This window comes from Schistosoma mansoni, chromosome 3, assembly GCF_000237925.1.
Source record: "Schistosoma mansoni strain Puerto Rico chromosome 3, complete genome".
Taxonomy (NCBI): domain Eukaryota; kingdom Metazoa; phylum Platyhelminthes; class Trematoda; order Strigeidida; family Schistosomatidae; genus Schistosoma; species Schistosoma mansoni.
The window spans coordinates 13,922,120-13,944,794 of NC_031497.1; the positions used below are offsets into that span (position 1 = coordinate 13,922,120).

At 36.5% G+C, this 22,675-nt stretch overlaps 1 protein-coding gene across 1 annotated transcript; it reads left to right on the forward strand.

Moving 5' to 3' along the window:
• Positions 1-5,379: 5,379 nt before the first annotated feature.
• Smp_150240 (hypothetical protein) lies at positions 5,380-13,286 on the forward strand (the record flags this gene model as incomplete). The annotated part of the gene is made up of 16 exons (XM_018799322.1): positions 5,380-5,431; positions 6,090-6,128; positions 6,723-6,739; positions 6,868-6,886; positions 7,547-7,586; positions 8,194-8,264; positions 8,558-8,587; positions 8,978-9,046; positions 9,584-9,652; positions 10,197-10,253; positions 10,919-10,984; positions 11,172-11,234; positions 11,604-11,672; positions 12,238-12,294; positions 12,333-12,401; positions 13,114-13,286. 16 exons carry the CDS (start codon positions 5,380-5,382, stop codon positions 13,125-13,127), a joined length of 801 nt encoding a protein of 266 aa, XP_018651122.1. The 3' UTR covers positions 13,128-13,286.
• Between the last annotated feature and the right edge of the window lie 9,389 nt (positions 13,287-22,675).

Here is a 22,675-nt window from a genome sequence, read left to right on the forward strand (position 1 = left end):
CCAGGCGATTCAATATGCTAAAGCCCCACATTACGACATTCGTAACTCCTTGTCTTTAGCGAAACAAACATATTCTAGATCTTCTCTCTATATGAATTACTTTGCCTGTAAGTTTTCTAGGCTCTGGAATAATTTACCCCAAACTATCCGTATGTTAAACTCTCTCCCATTGTTTGTTCGCTCAATTAATGCTTTTTGCTCTTCTGAAAATGCATTAAATGCTCTAGCGCCTGCAAGTGTATCTTACTCCACAAGTGAGATTATCGGAACTTTAAGTGTTTAACCTCTTACTTGCTATCATTGTTTTGTTGTTCCGTGCTCTTTGCTTTAATCTTACTTTCTCTAGTTGTAGATAATTAATAATAACTCGCTCTGGCACTGGTAATAACCTTACAGAACAACGTTCATAAATCGTCAGGCTATCCACTTAAGAAAAAATGACAAGTTCCCTGGTGTTGCATTGGCTTGCCGTGATATGTGCCATATATAAACTACTTATCAATTACTAAACCAGCAAACATAAAACTTTCTTCTATTTCATGTTTGTTCTCTACATTAAATGTTGATTTTTATAACAATCTGATCATGCCTGTAAACTGGTGTGAATTCTGTAAATATTATCTTCAGAATATATTATTATTATTATTATTATTATTATTAATAGTGTCCCAGATGCCATCAACGCATTCAATCTGATCGTTAACGTTTGCCTAGATTTCTGTGCACTCCTTAAAACGTACAGGTTTTGTAAACCTTAAGAATTGAAAATACCAGCTAATTATCTTAATAAACTAAGACGCCTACAGAAACGTTATTTTAAGTCAAATGATTTCACAGCAGTTTCATAAACAACAATAGATTCTGAGGAAATGAAGAGTAGCAAATGTTAAAAGCTATTATGAGGAGCAGTTAGCACTTAATTCTAGCTCAGAAGTACAAAACTTTATTAACCTTTACAATAAACGCGTTAAAGCAACTCAAAATATTGAAATATCGTGCATCCTGCATAATGGCACTTCTATATACGACTTTTAAACTATAGCAGACCTTTTTAGTGGTTTTTGTGAGTGGTAAAGAATTCCTAAATCACCCTGTTTCGAGAGTCATGAGCGTGACCAGTAACTTGGCAAAACCTATCTTCACATTCTTGAAAATTAATAAGGTTATAAATACCCGTAAGGTTTCGAGAGGTCACGGAGCAGACGGGATTTCATCATTTCTCTACAAATTTGGTGATCCATATATTCCAACTCTTTTTCTAAAGTTACTTACTCTCTCTATAGAATCAGGTGCTTACCCTTGCTATTAAAAACCGCATATATTATGCCATAATACAAGTCTGGAGATAAGACTGTCATGAACCAATCGCTCTACAGATCCTCACAGTCTTGTTTACAATTTATAAGGTCTGGAAAACAACGTATTGGCAGTGAGTGTAAATTACCAACTCCAACTTTTTGAATCTTCGAAAATGCACTAATAATCGTGTGGTCACTAAACTGTCAAGTAAAAAAATATGAACGTAGAAACGATAATTTACACGAATCTATGTACTTGGTCTTCAGATGCAATGTCATAACATCGGCAAGAAGAACTAGTGATTCGAACTTCTATCTACGTCAAATTTTCATTATTTGTGCCAGCCTTTTACGAAATGGACACGTTATCTTAACCTTCTCAACCTTAGTTACATTGGTGGTTACGATTTCAGTCGATGTTAACTATACTCTTTGTAAATGCTGTTGTCTCATACGGCAAATCGCGGATCGACTTCCTTATTACACGGAGGTCATTTAACTCAGTTTCCGGTTTATTTACATGCAATACGGGTTTGAAAAATATCTGAAAGACCTCTGAAGTTCCCCACGAACCCCACCACATTCTTCGTATACGTTTGTTTCTACACATTCAACTGTCACGCAAATAATACCCAAGTTAACGTTCAGTGAAACTGTTAGTATACGTAAGAACGATGCCACATCAATGTGACATTATGACACATCCGAACTATTTTAGCTGTTCAACTTCGACGTCATACTTCATTTTACGAAGTACTGTTTCCTCGTGGCTGTTATCTAACAGATGATTTTGGTACATCAATGGACTGTTCAACTACTCGACGATTCAAAACCTGTCCAGTTCAATCTGTGGTCTGACAACACTATCATTCGCGCGAATCATCAGCTTGCGCACTCAAGCGAATCTCCTGCAAACTGAAAATAACATTGCCGCCTCTGTCCCAACACTGACAGCATTTTTCACTTATACCATTGACGTGCGTCCAGAGTGAGAGTCTTGATTTCTTATGTTCCTTTCTATATTTTTCGGTTCACTTATCGATAAAACATGCAGTGCTCACCGATTATCATCCTTTAGAGACTTCATCGTGCCACCTTTGCTCTCGATCTGTAGTCTTCGACCCTTACTGATGGTAACAGAAGTCACCGGTTTTTCAAACTCTGACTACAAGTTGATTAATAGCTTCACACACTCAAATCACGGTTATACTTCCATACTTACAGTTAGTCTCTTGAATATAGATATAACTGAAATCCGATACTTACAAACAGAAGCTGTCAGTGACACTGTCTGACTTTATACTTTAGACCATTGATAGTATAAACATCGACATCGATTAATAATGCACTTATTCTACTATCACCGTAGCACCATTAGGCTTGCGGCGAACTTAACGTTTCTCATCTAGTAAAATCATTCACTTGTGAGAGATATTTATATCAACGCCACCTGATAGAACTTTTCTTTGGTTAATCGCTTTACATTCGACCAATGTCCTACAAACATATTATTAATGGCTGTTTGTCGGTCAGTTTCTGCCGCCTCCATCCCACTTGTCTTACAGCTCGGCGACACCCGGAGGATTTGTATTGATCGTTTGGCAACCTCCGGCTCGCGACTACTCACGACATGTTTGGTATCGATTCAAACAACTGTTGAATCTGGTGGTGGAGTGTTGTGAGGCCAGTGAAATGTCACTGAACCTTAACCAAATCATCCGGCAGTTGAGTCACCGAATATTGAGCAGATCGTCGATCCCTTTCAATGTCAGGGACAAATGATGCGCATCAGTTGATCTTATGCCATGAACTGGCGTATGCGACTGTAGTCTCACTATCTGCTCTGTACTTAGTCTTACTAATATATTTCCGGAGTAACGCCCTGTATTTTATACGGTCTTCAAGGCAAGCATAGTACTTTGATACGACGAAGAAATAAACCACGTTGGGTGCTGACCACGGGGTGTAACTTCAAAGTCAGCTGGTTCGTCAGACCATTCCCGTCCAACTCGAGTGGGCCCCCAGTCATTCCACACAGATCATCAACCCTGATGATCTAACATATGTGAATTATCAGAGTCCTCATCACGAACTGATATCAGCTATTGTGGATGTATGAATTCAACACCGTAATCTGACTGGCCCATTCATATATTTCAGCGGAAATTGGACTGTCTGGAGAAACAGGATTGTTGAGCAGAATATGTTCATCTTTTCTAAAGAATATGCGAAAAATGGTCTGAAATTTCATCACTCTCAGTAGCTTTTATAATCAGACACAAGATGGCGGACCGATCTGTATGGCCTCCAAATACCTACTCTGTAGGATTGATTGTGGGAGTAATTAAAATAAACTTATTTTGAAGTTAGTTTTCGTTACTATTTGCATTTTCAATCGATTCCCATGATCTGTGCAATTACCACTATTGTCTATAAAATTGTTGTTTAAAAAGCGTGATCTTCGTCCTTCCGTTCCGGTTGATGAGCATCTATAACATGACCTATTGATTACCGCTCACAAAGACACTGTTGCAGAAAGGCCATTCTAGCTTCCGGAGAGACCGATTTATCCACTCCACTCAATCCACATTCTAACCTTGTCACTTATTGGCTTATTAACCCTGACTGTTTTATATGATCGTATGTGCGTTAATTACTGATACCATTCATCATGTGTCTGTAGCTAATTTCACTTTGACAATAAGTGTAGAGTCACGCTCGATTAAAAAGTGTTTACTCACTCGCCTACTCCATTGCACGTCATTTTCCTTCGTTTCGCTCTATCCTCTTTGCTTCCATCGCCCCGTCTCTCGGATTTTCTGTTCAGATCAACAATTATACGAAATATACGCACTCAAAATTTATTCTCATATTTAACTTATTTAGTCCTGTTATTCGTGAACGCGATTAAAGTCAATAAAATACACGAAGGCAGCTGAGATGCATACTTGAATAAGAGCCATTCATTGGTTCATCACCCGATCTAAATGGAGTCAGATACACAAGGGTCAGCAAATGATGTTCAAAGGTATAAAACTGACAGCCAAAATTTATTATTTTGTACACACACTACGTTATGGTATTTTTGTATCATTCTGTTAAAGCATTTACTGTTGGTGTATGTCTATGTGCTCATGAAATTCTGTGAAGTACTTGTGATTTTGCACCTCACATTTGTACCGTGACAGTCCCAATTACTCATACATTGAAATTCATCATTTTGGTGCCTCGTCGTCTTACATTTTGTGTATATAATAATGTAACGCTCGTTCTAAGAACATGACGATGTAGTGGATTGGTTATCCCAGTGTTCGAACCGGTAGTTAAATGAACGGTAAAATTTTACGTTGACCATGAAGCATTAAGATATGATGAATTTGAGTTTGTGGAATTATTATTATTATTATTATTGGTTGGCGAAGAGTTTACGAGTGTTGGCATAAAGAAATGAAATCAATTTCTATATAAACAACAGTTGATTCATTGATATTCATGTGGATACTGTGTTTTGGTCACCAATCCACTCAGAACAATTTCAATACGACCCACCCGAAACTACACTTTAACAGTCTGTATATAGTACATTTGGAGAGTTTTAAAAAATTGACCATCAATGTGATTTAAATGTCCAATTGAAAGTGAAATTCTCTTGAGAGAAAATTTTATGAATTCATCAAACAGGATGATCACGTTCAGTGTCCTCAGTTCTATGAGTACAGTTTGTACTAAACTGTAATTGATGAAAATCTACTTACATCAAGTGGAAAGTTGATGGAGTTGTGAATGAAATTGTCTCACCACAAACGGAGTACGCATATGAGTAAAATAAATTAAACTTGCTTCACACCCAGAATCACATCGTGATAAGAATATCATTATAAGCACTGTATTCAGTGTCCTCAATTTCATGAGTGCATTTCTCATTAATGTTTCATATCATGAGAACCTAATTGCAGTCTTGGAATCAAACTGAAAGTGTTTATGAGAATATTTCAGTTCACTCTATTTGCTTTCTCACAAAAACAGTATATAAACAAACGTTATCTGCATGTTCATCAGAGAAATTGAATTTAGAAGTAGTATGTTGCAGGAATACAACCTTCTAATAAACGGAGTCACTTTACTGATTTCACGTGAGTATATTTGTGGGTAATCTTTAATCAATTGACATGTATCGGGTTAGGGTTACTTCAAGTGTTAGTCATTTACTAGAATCGCTTTCTCTCAATCTATTTGATGGTTGGTGGTTGGAGGTAGTTGGTAAGGCATTCTGGACCAGTGTTCCTCGTTAATTGGCAATTTGTTCATACAAACGTACCATTTTGTCCTAAATTCCACCTCAAGATTTATTCGAATATAATCTAGTAGAAAGTCTTAAAGCTTCAGATATTCTGTTTACCATGACATTATGGTAATCGTGATTTTCATAGTAAGCAAAATTACGTAGAATTTCTGTGAACAATCTGTTGTTGTAAGTGGATATTGCCTTCAGCCTGTTTGTGAACAGTGGACAACCGTTAGGTTTGTTGAGCAACGGGAATCCACGGAGAGTTAGGTCAGTTTTAGAACAGTTTTCAATGAAACATTACATACTAGCTCCTTGTTTAAGAGGACATAGGGAAAGATATTTACTGGTCGAACAGGAAATTCTTGACCTGGTTACCATGTCGATTTGAAGATATGATTTTGTACCATGTTCACAGACCAGATCATTGTGAAGCAAGTTTAATTATTTCCCATGTAAATATAAATACTAACTTTTAAACCCATGAACTCATTTATATAATTTAGTAAGTGGTCTCATTTGCGAAGCTCAGTCTCCTACAAACGGTAAGTCTGTTGTTCATACTGTAGTGCTAAAATGATAAACTGTCATAAGTTGAATTCAGAGAGCACCAACATTTTCCTGAATATATCTACTGAGAAACAAATTCCAATTTGTGACAAACACGTGGTTCCATCCATGTAACTTCCTCATTGCGGACCATCACACCTCAACTTGTTTCCAAAGTGTTTTTTCTCAATTTGATTAGAAATACCGTCTAAAATCACTGACATTAACGTGATACATAAACCATATTCTTTCTATATGGTCAAGTGTACAATGAAAGGAGAACGTGTAGTCATATCATGTTACCTGTAATTGAAATTATCCAGGAGCATTGACTGTCTACAATTGTTAGTTAGACTACTTTCCAACATATGCATCACAATTGGTGATGAAACACCAGACAGAAGGAATATACCGTTTTAGAGGGAGTAAGGTTCACTCAATTCTAAACTCATTCAGTGTTTGCATTTTACCTTTGAGCAGCCTCACCAGTTTTGGAGCAGATAGTGAACAATACTGATGCTCTACATGTTTCATTATCCTTTAGGTGACATAAATGCCGCCATATCGTAATATGGGAAACTTTATGCAGTAAATATTCAGATTCGTTGTAAGTAAATATTACTTACACTAACTGTAACCCCAACTAGTATTTCACTGGAAGTATTTAAAAATAGTCAATACTTGTTAGTTGTACATGAGAATATAATGTCAGATATTGTCTTTTCGGTTGTTTAGATAGACTTCTCATTATGGCATTGAAATCGGATATGAATCTCACACTGGAAAAAAGTTATACCTGTAAGTATTCAGTTAAAATACATATGCCAATTAGAGACTGACCAGTTGCAGTCCTAAAACATCAATGGGAAGATTCAAACAAACAATACTAAGTGAATTTATTCAGTTAATATATTTTTACACAAGAAGCACAAACTGCTCAGTTTTAGTAGTGTCTTATAAAGTAGAATCTTATCTGCATATCTACTGTATTGATAGTACCCAGTAACTCCACATGGATTCGAAGAGATTGTTACTGTATTTACCCAATATCAAACTGAACATCAAGGAAAGTATGTGAAAGGAATTAATAACGGTGTTTGTATATCAAATGGGTTGGTAGTACTTCAATTTGCAAATACGACTGATTGTAAACTAGTGAGGGTTTCTATTAAGACGAAACCCATGTCCTGGCTCCTACCACAAACCACGACCCATATCTACTAAAAAGCAGAGAGTTTTAGTCAACAGACTTAACGAAGCTAAATGACAAAATAACTGTTGTTACGTATTATGTTAAAATTGGGCAAAAATGTATGCTTAAAGAAGTAGAAGGTCATACATCACTTCTCCCATTTATATCATTTGATTTGACCATCTGTTTACCGTTCCTAATCATTTGTGCAGTGATTCGCAGGTCGGAAGATGAATGATAAGCGAAGTGGGCACTTAATTATCTCAAAGGTATGTTGCAACGTTTTGTCATTGACACGCAAAAACTAAGTACCACTCAGTTGCTAATCTTGACCCCTAAACAAAGTATGAAACGTTATCACATTCATCTATATTTGATGCGCATTTGTAAATTTCCCAATTCATCACTGGCAGGCTTGTTTTGATCTAAAATATGGCCTTCATTTGGTGCTGTCTGCCTTAATACCACACATTTGCTGACATTCCAAATTCTTTTGAACAATATCGATGAGTTTGATCATGCAGCTATTTGAAATCTCGTTTCCGAATTCGTAGAAATCTGAACTGTTGGAGAACACAATTTCTACATTCATTTCTCAGAGTTCCGAATATACAAACGCAAATAACTGCACATACATATGTATATGGAGTTTCCTGCTACCTACGTGCATGCTGTTAATCATTGGTAAAGAATTTAGACGTTTCATCCTTCAATCTGAATATGATGCCTTCAAATTAATCAGAGGTCGTCTAGAGAAGTATGTAGAGTTGATATTGAGTAAGTAGTCCTTGTTTAAAAACATAAAATAGACATATGAGGATTTTTAGTTAAAATTATTCAACCCTTTAACATTTTTTCTTGATACTCACTCAAGCTGCTGGAGCAGCTTGGAAACTGGAAAATGAAGACACATTCAGAATGAATATGGATTCTTATATGGGTAAGCCTTGATAAATTTAAATGAATATCTCTCACATTTTTGAATCCAAAATGTGTTTACTTTTCAATCGAACCATTAGATAAACTAACCAATTTCATTTACAAACAAGAAATGAAAACACTGGTAGGTCATCGATTCTCTACTTCATGAAAAGCAAATAGTGTCGTCCCATCAAACTGATAATGTCCCTTTCGTTTACCACAATATCTTCATAGACTTTACTCAGCTTGAAATGTACACATACCTTCACATATTATCTACCTCGAGTTAAATATCACTTGTTTATCTTACAGGTGTGAACAAAACCATTGTACCAAACTTCTGTGAGTGATGTGGAAATTTTAAATTTTATTTCACACAACACAACCAATTTGTGTTCAGAACTCACTTTGGATCATTTCTCAATAAATTACTACATTCCAACCATCTCTACCATATTCTATCGTAATTAGTATGTCTGAAACAATGGTGAAATATTGTACTTTACTCTATCCATTAACTATCTAGTAGGTTGTTAGGAGTTATTAGCAACAGTCTGGTGTGGTATCACTATGATACACAACTTGCAAACCGAGTGATTTAACCCTGATTCCTCTATCTCTGAATTTCGAAACAGCAATGATCTTTGAACACATGTTCTTGACATTTTGTATCACAACAAATTGATTTACACATACTCCTTGTATAAATCTGTCTGTAATTGTTCATTTCAGGTATGACTATGTTGCAGCAAAGTAGTGCTAGAAACTGGGATAAGAATATTCAAAACAATATAGCATATGGTGAGTTCAATGGAATTTTATTCAGAATATTTGCGTTTAAAAATCTTGCTTTAAATAACTTGGTTGTATGTCTCTAGGCTGATAGGTCACAATTTATTTCTCCACATCGGTCTGTCATCTTTCAACCAGTAACAACATTCTCCAATGACTTGAGATTATGACTATTGGACGTAATATCCTTAAAACAATTTAAGATGTCTAATCTCTCTTCACACAGTAAATAGGCACTTGCAAGCATTTGGAAGCCGCCTGTAGACCTGAGGATGCTAACTTTATAACAGTTTGCAACAACCTCACACGAATAGTCGATCAACATGGTTAAATTGTATATACGTGTGTTTTCATAGTTTCTTTGTTAACGAAACAGAAGTTGAATCCATCCATCTCGTGAGCATCGTCACAATACCTTCCATTCACTTTAAGGAATCATGTTCAAATGACAGATCACAGAAGAAAAGATTACTTACATAACAGCTATATGAGAATACTATTTCAAGTTAACTTACTTATTCACCTGTGCCTTTGACACGTCAACAGGTTGTGAAGTCCTGAAGAAATATTCCGAGTTGAAATGGGGAGCAAGAAAAAAATTAGATTTGATGACAAGTAAGCAAATGTTTCTCGCATTCAGTTAGCTGTCAGATTCTGCCTATCGCATGACTAGTAGAGCCATTCATGTTTGGGGACCAATCTCATACTGTCAACTTTTGAACGTGATTTTCATAATACGGATCTAAGTTATTTGCATGACGTGATGAATTTTCGAGTTGCCATATTTGAGAAAGCGAAACAACGTTAACTGACTCGACTTGAGATTCACAGACCTACAAGATTACCTGAATTCAATAGGTGGAACAATTTACCAATGAAGATGTGTTGAAACACGTTTTAGTGTGGATTTCGTGTTTTTATTAACAAGTCCATTGTATCCTGTTTAAGGATCGTGACATTCCATTTACACAGTACTTGTATTCTGACTCCGACTATTTGGGTTTTCATTTGTTAAACCTGTGCATTTCATAGTTCTCAATGAATGATTCTGAAATGTTATGTTTTCTGTCGGAATAACGTCTAGCAGCGTCATATGCATTTTTTCGAATAGCATATACGGAATTTTATAGTGCTAACTTCTATGTTTTCTTTGATACAGTTCAATGGTTAGTTGGTTCAGATAAAAACAGTCAATCACGATACATTACAGACAGGGGTAGGTTTGTTTTTGAAAAGTAATGAGTTGGTGAATTTGGTCTTTACTCAAATATAACTTACCGACTGATATCAGTTTGAGCCGTACCGCACTCCAGATAAGATGAAAAACAATACTTGCCTAAATCAGTTACTTGTGTATCTGTAAACATTTCAACAGAGTTAACTGATGGCTAATTCAGTGGGTATTGGAAGTTACATTAGAAAAACACCATTTATAGAAGTTATGGAAAGCAAGGTTGTACGGCACTACTTATCCAATTAGTAGGTAAACATTTTGATGTTTCTAGTCGACGAAAGACATATAGACGTTTGTTAGACGTAGAGCGCTTACCAAAGAATCAATTGCAAGTGCATGCACAGTCTTATTTATCTCCGAAATCAATTTTGTTACCAAAACACATGCTCATTGACCGTGCTATTGAAAACAGCGTTTTCGTAGTGTAGTACTGTGTAGAAACGTTCACATTTCTTACGATATTTTATTGAATAAGACGGACTTCGCCTGTCCTCACTTAATTCCACCTAAAATTCTGAATTGCATAGAAGTGGAAACGATCAAACAGTTTTCGATTTCAAATCTTCCCAATATCACTGAACAATTTCATCAATAGTGAAATCCACTGTTTTAAACTCTCGTGTATTTAATTGCGATATTCAAAACAGGTTTTGATTACTGTTTGAAAGAAAAAGCACTCCAATGTTCTGAGGATGTGATGAAGATACACCGAGGCAAGTATAGCTGGAGTTTTTATGAGAGTTAACAAATAAGTGTTGCTTACATACCTTGGTTCTTATTTGACGGTGACACATGTTACATTGACTGAAATCTTATGGTTACTCTAATCTCATTACAATTTCAACCAGACATTCACCGATATAAAATGACTGTGGCAATTTCGTTTTCCATTGTTCATAGCTAAAGCCGAGGTAAACTGTATATCAACGACAAGAGAATATTTGGAGTTACAGCGAGTAAAAGGTAAGTTGACAAGCAAGTCCTCCATATGCGTAATACGTAAAAAGAATAGTGTCAACCTGAGGCACCATTCACTATCAATCATTGGAATAAAGTGCTACCAGACGCTCAATATTCTAAAAGTAATCATGACAGAGGGAACGGGAACGTCTCTAGACATCGAATCAAGCGATGAGAAGAAACAAAATGGAAGCAACAGATTTCCAAATTATCTGTTATTTATCGTAGTTGCACAGAGTGTGATTTTATCCACTTCACACACCAATGTATCTCATAAGCAGTTTATGTCTGTCAGTTACTTACATTTATATGCGTTGTATTTCTGCTTGGTGTCTCTACTTCTCCTTGTCACGGATAACCCATTCTTTGCAGATACCCCGAACTCCAAAACCCAAGCTATACAATTTGACAAAATTAACGAAAATTTCAACAGTTCACTAAGTAAGACCAATGATTAATTCCTTTAAACTAAATATAAACACGTACGCATCTGAAAGTGAAGTAAGAGCTTGTCGTTCCACTGTGCTGAATTCATGGCAACATTTATACTGAACTGTACCTAAGCCTTACAATATATTTTTAGTTTCCATCAAAGAACAGAGAATCAAACAAGACTCGTGACCTAATTTCCAGGCGTTCTTCTACTCACGGTGTATCGCCATAACTACTGAAGTTAGTGTGACTGCAGTAATGCTTTCTATCTTTCCAAACAAGTCTCAAACATTGATATGCCACACGGAAACAAACGTGTTCACATAGTTACTTTCAATGAGTTTGCTCAGACAATTAAATCCCTGGTATTGCCATATTATGCGTCATAAATAGATTGTTTCATCAAATTGGTGAACAAAGCTTCCAGTTTTCAGCTAAGTTTTTACACCATTAACTCACTAAGTATATTAGGAACATACTGATACCACAGTTGTTACGAATTCGCTTCATTTTGATTAACATTTGTGCTTTGGATATTTATTTTTCTGCAATACTACTTCAATTTAATTCACAGTCGAGTTGAAGAGAAGAGTGGAAAACCTCGAAATCAACAGGATTAATTATTTAAAATGTAAGTTTAGAAATACTCTTAACTAGTACGGTGTTCAGTTATGAATCCCATGGAAAGGGTCATCTCAGTTATAGATGCAATGGAAGAAGAGGTGGATCACAAGTATGGTAAGTATAGCTGACGTCCATTCACTTATATCTTCACACTTACTCAGTATCCTCTTACTAATGCCAGTCATTTAAAACGTCACCATAAGCCGGTAAACGTGTCAATATCATATTGTGAAAATGTATGAAATATGAAAGCCGTCCAGTGGGATTTCGACCACGAATAACAAAAACGATTGTGTCACAATCAATTTTGTCAGTGTGCGACTTAACATCTCAGACGGAACCCAAGTTCTATAACAATGATGATTCCAGACGTATATTATTAATATCACATATTCACTGGTGTTATGTGTTCAACACACTCGAGAGAATTCATCTAGATACGTGAGTTCAGAGCGATTCCCCGAAGAACTGCATAAATCCATGGGATTCGCAGTGTTTGCACTTGTCTATAAAGGCATATATCTGTGCAGATATTGAATGAGAAGCAACCATAATACATCACTGTCCACACACTGCCAATTACTGATCAGTATTTGGGAGATTCGTGGGAATATATTGTGAAGTGAGTGAAGTAAAATAGGTGACTGACCAGTCATGATACATTTATGTCCTTGCTACTTTACATCGGTCATAACTCTTTTATTTACAGTGGAGCTGTATAGTTCAACAATAATCAACTTCATTGAGCATATGTTTTGTGTTGTTTACCTCCATTCCTTCAAATTACTCTAAATAGTCATCAACTCAACGTATACTTCTCTTGTAGGATTCTACATGTAACTCAAAGAATAGAACGGAAGACACTGTCGTCTCATTTAATGACATTTATTTTGCTGTAGTATTAGTAGTACTTTGAAATTATTTCATTAAATACAAGTTCACCACTGTGTGTTCAGTTTCTCTATCTACCTGAGTTGCTTAAAATAAATTATTGACTGCAAAGTGTTTTCTCTTTGCTTGTGTCCTTTCCGTGCTCAGTTTTTACCTATCTCAAAGGTCAACACTGAAAATACAGTCTTCCTATCTTTTCAAATTACCGAGTTACAAATATTCATCTGATTCGCAAGTTACTCTAAACACTGAAGTCGAAGGATTCAAGGTATAAAAGCACATTCAATGGGATTCGTTGGATGAATAGAGATCGAGTTCCAATTCTTATGCATTATGTGTTTATCAGATAATAAACAGGCGCAAACCGCTAGTTGAAAGGCCGTACAGACTAATAGGTAGAAAATCATTAGCTCAAAACAATTTACAGACAATCTGATCAATACCTAGAATACATTATATAAAGCAACAGTGAGCTGTTACCATTGAATAGAAACGAACATCTATTAATAAAGACAGATGAATTGGATTTCACTATGCTGAACGTCTAGAAATATTGTGTTTTGTATATTTCCTCTTCAATGAGTTCTGTCTTCCATCTGTTATAAATAATCTTTCAAGCAGACCTCATTTTTGACACACTATACAACTGAACGTTTCATGTATCGCTACACTTCTTCAGTTTAAAGTAGTCACATGAACAAGTATACTCAATCTCATCAACAACTTCACTTTCATCCAATATAGTTCACTGATCGAGTTATCCTGATATTAGCGTTTGCACTCCTCACAAAATGGATAATCAATAGCATTCTTAGAAGTTCATTCACAGTAGATCGAAATCGAATCAAAAATCAAAAATCAGTATGTTCGTATACCTCATAAAAGCCTATTCCACCCCCACACTGTTCTCTGTATTCGTTGAATTCCAATATATTAGCCTCCTATTATATTTTAGGGATTGATAGAAACGAAAATATGACAAGAAATGTATCGTTCCTGTGGCGATAATTTGGAGTCACTTCATAAAAACGCGCAAGAGCATACAGTTAACACTCAAAACTGTTCGGTTCGACTACATCTACAATAGATAGGTTAATTTCAATGCTTATACAGCCGGAGAATTGTTGGCGCAAAAGTTTGACTAGGTGTCTGTGTACCCACTATTTCACTACAAGCTACTTCAGAAAACTAACAAATCGAACGGTTAGTTCGTGAACTTCTATACACATCCACAATCGTAAAGACGATAGCAACACAACAATTTATTCAGAAGGCATTGGCTGTTAAAACTATGGCATATCAAATCCGAAATTCATACAACACTAATAAACATAGAAATGGAATCTGTAGTGGCGATCAATTTCGATTGATGATATAATTGACAATAATTGGTATCAGAACAACATATGTAAGCGAACAATTGTTTTCAATTAGATCGTCATCAGGCTTTACTCCAATATACATGAATATTTATATGAAAATGTTAGACCAATCAAGGCTATTTGAGTCAATAATCACAATGAAATAGAATACGTTACCAAGCATAATAGTTAAAAGTACAAGTTGATAGTGGGAAGACAGGTGTACTCATAGTAGTAAGAATAGTAAATTACGATAACAAAAGTCTTTTCAATAATTAATTTCTACCAAAGTGGAAAATATGAACGTTAGTATGAAAAAGATGTTCTCACTAGATGTAGTACCCTTGTTTACTAACGTACCACTTATGGAGACTATTGAGTTCATATGCGAGCAAATAACAGAAAAAGATTGTCTGAAAGAACTGCTTTTAAGATGTACAATGAATGTTCACTTTGTCTTCAACAATTCCTATTATAGACAAATAGACGGAATAGCCATGGGCTCACCTCTAGGCCCGATTCTCGCTGATCTCTTCTTAGCTAAGCTAGAAAATGGCCCACTTAAGGAGGCTATTAAGAAGCTCGATCTATACTGCCGCTACATCGACGATACATTCATTGTCGTGGATCAAAACACCAGTAAGGATGAACTACTAGAACAGTTCAACTGTGTACATCCAGCGATTAGCTTCACTGGGGAAGGCGAGTGTGACATGAAGCTGAATTTCCTTGACGTTACACTAAGAAGGCGACGTGATGGCTCGTTAAGTAGAAGTGTGTATAGAAAAAGACCCTCTGCCTACCAATACACTCACTTCTATAGCTTTACACCTATCCAATATAAGAGAAACTTGGTTAGATGCCTCACTAGTAGAGCAAATAAGATCTGTTCTGTTGATACTTTAAGTCAGGAACTGCAATTTATCTATAACTCACTGACTGAGATCGGCTACCCTGCTGCGTTCATTAAAAAGTACATGTATGATACAAGGAGGAAATCGGAGATTTCAACTGCTCGTAAGAAGCCTTTATACATGAAATTACCATTCAACGGGGATGTAGCTAGTGAAACTCTGAAAGAAAGGTTAACAAAAGTAATTAGTAGAACTTTCTACGCAGCCTATCTCGCATTGACTTTCTCGAGTCGACCAGTGATGTCTACTCAAACGAAGGATAAGTTACCTGAGTTGGCCTCCTCCATGTGCATTTATAAGTTCAGCTGCTCCTGTGGAGATAGCTATATCGGGCGTACTACTAGGCAACTTAACCAACGAATGAGTGAACATCTACCAGCATGGTTTGGAAAGGGCCAAATAAAAACAATACGCAGTTCTATCTTCGCACATCTAATCGATAGTGGTCATATTGTTGATAAATTGAAATCATTTCAAGTAATCTATCGTATACCTCCATCATTTTCCAACGGAGTTCGCTCCCGTCTACTTCATATAGCAGAAGCCATAGGAATTCGTACATTCCATCCCAATTTATGTGTACAGAAGAAATTCGTAACCCCCCTATCCCTTCCATGGCCGGACATAACTTAATAAATGACATTATTATTATTATTTGTAAAATTTATTTTTATTTGGTTATCATTTTTTGTTGTTGTAATTTTCTACCTCTTTCCGTTTGTATTCTTCACTATCTATTTACTTACATCTTATTACGTAATGATTTTAATGTTTTGTGATTACTATTCTAGTCTATTTACCCACGTTTGACCTCTTATTTCTTATGTTTAATTATTGATAAGACTTTTGTTATCGTAATTTACTATTCTTACTACTATGAGTACACCTGTCTTCCCACTATCAACTTGTACTTTTAACTATTATGCTTGGTAACGTATTCTATTTCATTGTGATTATTGACTCAAATAGCCTTGATTGGTTTAACATTTTCATATAAATATTCATGTATATTAGAGTAAAGCCTGATGACGATCTAATTGAAAACAATTGTTCGCTTACATATGTTGTTCTAATTTTCACAATGGGAATCTTTAATAATTGGTATTCTGCATTCAATTTCTCAAACGTGTGATACTTTCGCATATGCTACAATTTTACCAAACACGAATATTAAAAGACTAATATTTGACATTCCTAAATTTACATGCATTAAACGATGTACATTGCCTTTAACCTGGCCAATTTTTCGGATTATTAATTTGGATATATAATTGTAGAACCTGAAGAGAATTTATCGAAAAGAATATTCTTCGTTCAAATATTAGTCTTTTAATATGATTGGGATTTTTAAACGATTAAACACGAATATGATCAAAACCCAACATTTTCATGACTAGGCGATATAAATTACTACGTCAATATTTCAGTTACTTACTCAACACTTGTCAGCTTGGAGGTAAATTTGTCAACAATACCAAAGGTATTGCTGAAACCATAATATGACGAAGAAATGAAACTGTAACTTGTAAGCTGAGTGATGCAAATAATTTAGACAATAAAAGCAACAACTTCATGTTTTATAATTTATGCTAAATTAGAAATGCACGAAAAATACACGTTATACTTTTGGAATGGAATACAATCTATGGAAAACATTTCCAGTCAGTGATTTACAATACTTCCATTTCAATTACAATAATTTGTACTGTAAAGGCACGCAAATCTTATGCAAATGAAACACAATCAAGCTTAGAATAAGTAGGTATTGCAAAGTGAAAAAATGGGTAGGAAAAATCTCTATTGATAGAGGACATTAAAATAACAGTGTCGTAACATGATATCGGGAGTCAGCATTCGTACAGGGAAGAGATTGTTTGTGTCTGAAGGCATGTCTCCCTGCCTGCCTGTATATGTGTATGTGCGTATGTAATTATGCATGTACTATTATTGTATATTTATCCCAGAATAAATGAGATACTCCTCCAGCAATTGTGAAAACAGTTTTGATGCTTTAGAAATTGATAATGGAAATATGTCAACCCTGAGATGAAGTCAGGCAAAAATTAGAGACATGGTAAGGAAGACAATCAAAATGGTAGGAAAAGCATTATCATTGTAAAATGTCGTTCACATTAGTTGAGATTGTTTCTCTCGATGATGGGAACAAGGAATTTATACATGTGATGTTTTCACTGTTTGGGTCTCAGATATCTTGCAGGCTTGGCGAATGTTCATGTTGTTTTGCACTACAATTCTTTCTAGTAGTCACTGGTATATGCCACCACCAGAAGACTCAGTTCTCATCGGGTATCGAAATGACGTGTCAGATTGCAACAAATGTCTATGACGTCTTTTTGTGTGGTTTGAGACTTTTCTTTGTTAGAGTAATCTGGGATATTGAGGGTTCTGCTGATTTCTACGATCCGGTTGGCAGATGCAGTTTACAGTGTTGGTTCGGAATGAGACAAGGACTGCATGCACCTGTTGGGGAAGTTAAGACAAGAAATGCTGTCTAAACAGGCCCTCGTCAAAGGCTCATCGACCAATGACCTCTCTCATTCGTAGCAACATTTCTGTTGCTGAGCCATGTTGCAGATCGTTATTGCGAAGTAGGTGGTCCAACCTTTTTAGGTTGTTCTTTCTGTTGTAGTCAAAGATCGGATTGTTTATCAATCCGCGTTTGCATATCGTACAATGCATTTGAGTAGTAAAGCATGTTCAAAAACATAAGAAGTGGGTTTTCCCCGGGTATGATGAGAAGAAATAGACAGATGTTTTATAAATACAGAGAGAATTGTGGGAGTGGAATTAGTTTTTACGAGGCTTGCGAACATAGTGACTTTCGTTGTGTGCGTCAATTTCGATCTTCTGTGAATGATTTTCTAAGATTATATGCTAAATCAAAATCTAAACATTGATAATGTAATGCTGACTGAGGTTCATGGTCATGTTAAAAATATTATTGTTAATTGTAATTTCATCTTAAAATGTTTGAAAATGCACTGGTGATTAACTGTTTGTCTGGAAAAATGTGCAACATGGATTTTCGGGATTCCACTCAAAATTTCCCAATAATGAGGAGATTGAGATGTTATTGATTATCATTTTCTTGAGCAGCGTAAACGCTAATATCACGGTAATTATATCAGTGGTTTATATTTGCTCGGAGTTTAAGACGAAATTTCAAGTAACCGGTAAGACCTAAGCTTCCACCTCTAAGGTTAATTTACTTTCTCCAGTTAGTAGAGTATTATTGCAATGAATAACTGTTTGTATTGTTCTATAATTACTCAATACTGTTCATTGTGCTTCGTGTTCGAGAGATATCTCAGTCAACATAAGCGAAGCGCTTCAATGCATAATACTGAACAGGCGTTTTGGAAGCTGAGGTTAGTTTGAAAGTGCGCCAAGTGAACTTCAGTAATCAGAAGAAGAAGAATGTTATAACTTTTAAGACTATTCATGCTGATCAAATTCATATCTAAAGTAAAGTTTTGGATCTTGGTAACGGCACTAATAATCGTGTGGTCACTAAACCATCAAGTAAGAGATATATCTACGGACAAAGGATAGTTTGCACGAATCTATGTGCTCGTTCCTCAGGTGTAGTATCATAACTTCGGTAAGAAGAACTAGTGATGACGTGAAAATAACCTGTAGGTCCTATAAGCACTGTAGGACCATTGAAATTTAGCCGATTACTGGACAAACCATCTGGCAGTTTGGTCACTCAATTTCGAACAGTTCATCGATCTCCGTCAAGGTCGAGAATAACCAACGCGCACCAGTCAATCTCACACAATGGATTGGCCCATGTCTTGGTGGTCACACTCTCAGTTGTACCTACCCCAACTATTATACTTCTGTAATAACGTCCTTTGTGTTATACGGTCTTCAAAACTTCAATATTATCTTAATACAACGGAGGAAAAAACCTCGTTAGGTGCTGGCCGCATAATGTAACTTCGAAGTTAGCTGTTGGTTACACCAGTCCCTCAACCATTCAAAATAGATCATCTGCGTTAGAAATATGCAGTACGAAACACTGAGGCAAGTAGTTTCGATTTTTAGCCGGCTTTATCCCCTTGCACAGAGGAAGGTTTTACCGTAGCTCAAAAAGATGCATTATGTCTGCGTGGAATACGAAAGCGGTGATTGAATGTCTTATGATTGACTGTGGCAAACCTTATGAGGTAGATGAGGACACTTGCGAGAGAAACTGCTGAGGATTTGAGACATGCCGGTATTCGTGCATTCACATACTTCCGACCTATGTCAAAAGACAAACTCTTACAGCCAAGCTAGATCAATTGCAAAATACAAACTACATAAATAATCATACTCTCGGACAATGCGGGCGATAGAAGGTAGGTAACTAATTGTCACGACATGACGAGTCAGAAGAGACAATGATGTGACATCTACGTAAGATCAAATAGATTTATCGTGTCGTAACAATCCGCGATATTTCGTTTGGTGTTTGTAAAGAATACGTTTAAGCTGAAGATAGAATAATATACTTAATATGAGTAAAGATAAGGTACACACAATAACCACATCAGCAAGGCTGAGTCATGCCATCTGATTGATTTCAATTAATTCCTCCCACCTTGTCCATTATTCACCTTCTCTTTGTGTTAATTGTTGAAGATGAGTTTTCCTAGTTATCTCGTGTTCAACGTTGAGGGTTTTGTGCATAGGACCAATACCACTACAAATTTACTGACAACAAACTAGACCGTAATCCTGCATACGCTCTCAAACTACTCAAATAATTGCGCTACGACAAATATCTGTTTCTTGACCACCAGTGACAAATAATTTACACTGGTGTTGATGACACAGTAAATCTTGAAATCTCAGAAAACCGTACAATAACTGAGCTTCATAACATCCGACACGGAAAACCTTTCCGAAAACGTCCTAATCGGCACGCGTTAACGGCATCTGTACCCTGTGAACAAAGCCATCTTTTATATCTTACTAATGTGATGCATAAAAGTCGCTATTCCGTTAGCACTGGCGCAGAATTTAACGTTTTCCTTCAAAATCCGACGACCCACTACACGAATCAATTTTCAACTTACAGAGAGCAAATGGAAGACAGATGTCCACATGCAGTAAGCGATATGTGTATTTTAAAGTGGGCTTACGCAAACGCATTCACTGGAACTTTGTTGTTGCGGATGTTTCTACGTCAACCATTTGTATAGTGTTCCTACAAAACTATAATTTACTCATCGATAGGCGCGAACGGAGGTTAGTAAACGGAAACATCAAATTATCTGTTTGTATAACTTCTTTTTCCGGTTGCAGATTATCTCCAGTCATAGTTGGACACACGATAGATCCATTCTATCAACAATTACTCTGTAAGTACTTCGAGATATACCAAGCGCGACTGAAATTGCCGTGTGCAACCAGCCATGTTACACATCACATCACGATGACAGGACCGCCTGTATTCTCGAAAGCACGTTGATTGGCTTCCAAAAGCTGAGGTTGGTCAAAAACGAATTAGATCACTTGATAGATTTAGGAATCATTCGGCCATCATAATGCCCATGGGTATCTCTCTTGCACACAGTTCCTAAAAAGGTCAGTAAAGATTAGCGTTCAACTGGTGACTATCGGCTGTTGCATGGGGAAACTAACCATTCACGATCGTTACCCGTTGCCCCATATTAACGATTTGACAGCTTCCTTGAACGGTACAACTGTCTTATCGAAAATCGACTTGGCTAGAACATGTAATCGAATTCACATGGCTGCTGACGATATTCCAAAAACCGCTATCATCACACCTTTTAAACTCTAAGAGTTTCTGCGCATGCATTACGGCTTAGGAAATACCGCACATATCTTACATATATTCGCCGATGACATTTCTCGAGGTCTCAGCTTTATACGTGCGTACGTTGAAAACTGCTTGATAACAAGTTCAGATATTGAATCTAGTCTCCAGCATGTGGACCCTGTTTTCAAAATGACTGCAAAAACACGGCATCACTGTAAATGTTCAGAAATATCAAATCCGAACTGACTACTTAGATTTCCTTGGACACAATGTTAATGCTTAAGACGTCTGACCTCTGAAAAGCAATGTGGTGGTCATTCTGGATTGCCCGAAACCTATCAAAGCCCAGTGACTGCGAATGTTCAACGGCCTAGTAAGTTTATATTCACGGTTCATACCAAATTGCACGTGTTTTATGAGACCTTGACCGACCACCTTCGTGGAAACGCAAAAATCATTAATTTTGACGATATAGAGAAAAATGCATTCTTCACAATTAAGGAACTTATCGCAAAAGCAACATTACTCTCAAACAAGCATACCAAAGCACTCATTAGTATCGCAGTAGATGCATGCGACTTGCCTACTGGAGGGGTCTTACAATGATAAGTTAACCACTCCTGACAACCTTTATCATTCACCTCGAAGCGGTTGCTAGACACTGAATCGAGGTAGAGAACCTTCGATAGGGAACTCTCAGCCATGTATCATGCTGTACAGTATTTTCAACAATCCGTGGGAGGCCGAGAACCTATTCTTCTCACTGATCACGAACTTCTTACTTTCTCTTCAAGCTCATCTTCAGACAAGTATTCACCTCAAGAATCCCAACAATTCAACTATGTTTCGCAGTTCATTTCAGATACATAACATATTTCTGAAGGAAACAAAGTTCTGGCAGAAATTTACTAATATCCTTTTGTTAAACTAGGTGAGTGACTGTTAAGTTTACAAAATACCCCGACCATGTTATCCAATACACTGTGGTGAAAAGTTAATACACGAAATAAATTGTACTGTAAGTCTTCGACACTGGATGCTGACAGAATTAGTTTTGATGGACTCAACTAGCTGAAAGCGTCCGGCCGTGAATCCGCACCAGATTACGAGTGGGTTCGCCGTGCTATGTATCCTTTGCAACCACAACAGGCTTGGAGTAATCACTTCTCAATATATCGATATTCTACCGAATATATCTTTGAACCTTCTTTTTCCTGACTTTGAATTAGACTGGGTTAACATACTTCGGCCATCAATGTGTAGTGACCTACATTTGTGACGAGAACTTGATCGGTATAGTGTAACCAGTTATTATTATAACCAATTGTACCAGGGAATGTTTTACTGTACTTCTTTGTTTAACTGTACCAAAAAGACGTCTCCTTCCGTTGCCTGTGACTTTGCATGAACTTGCCTACACTCGGC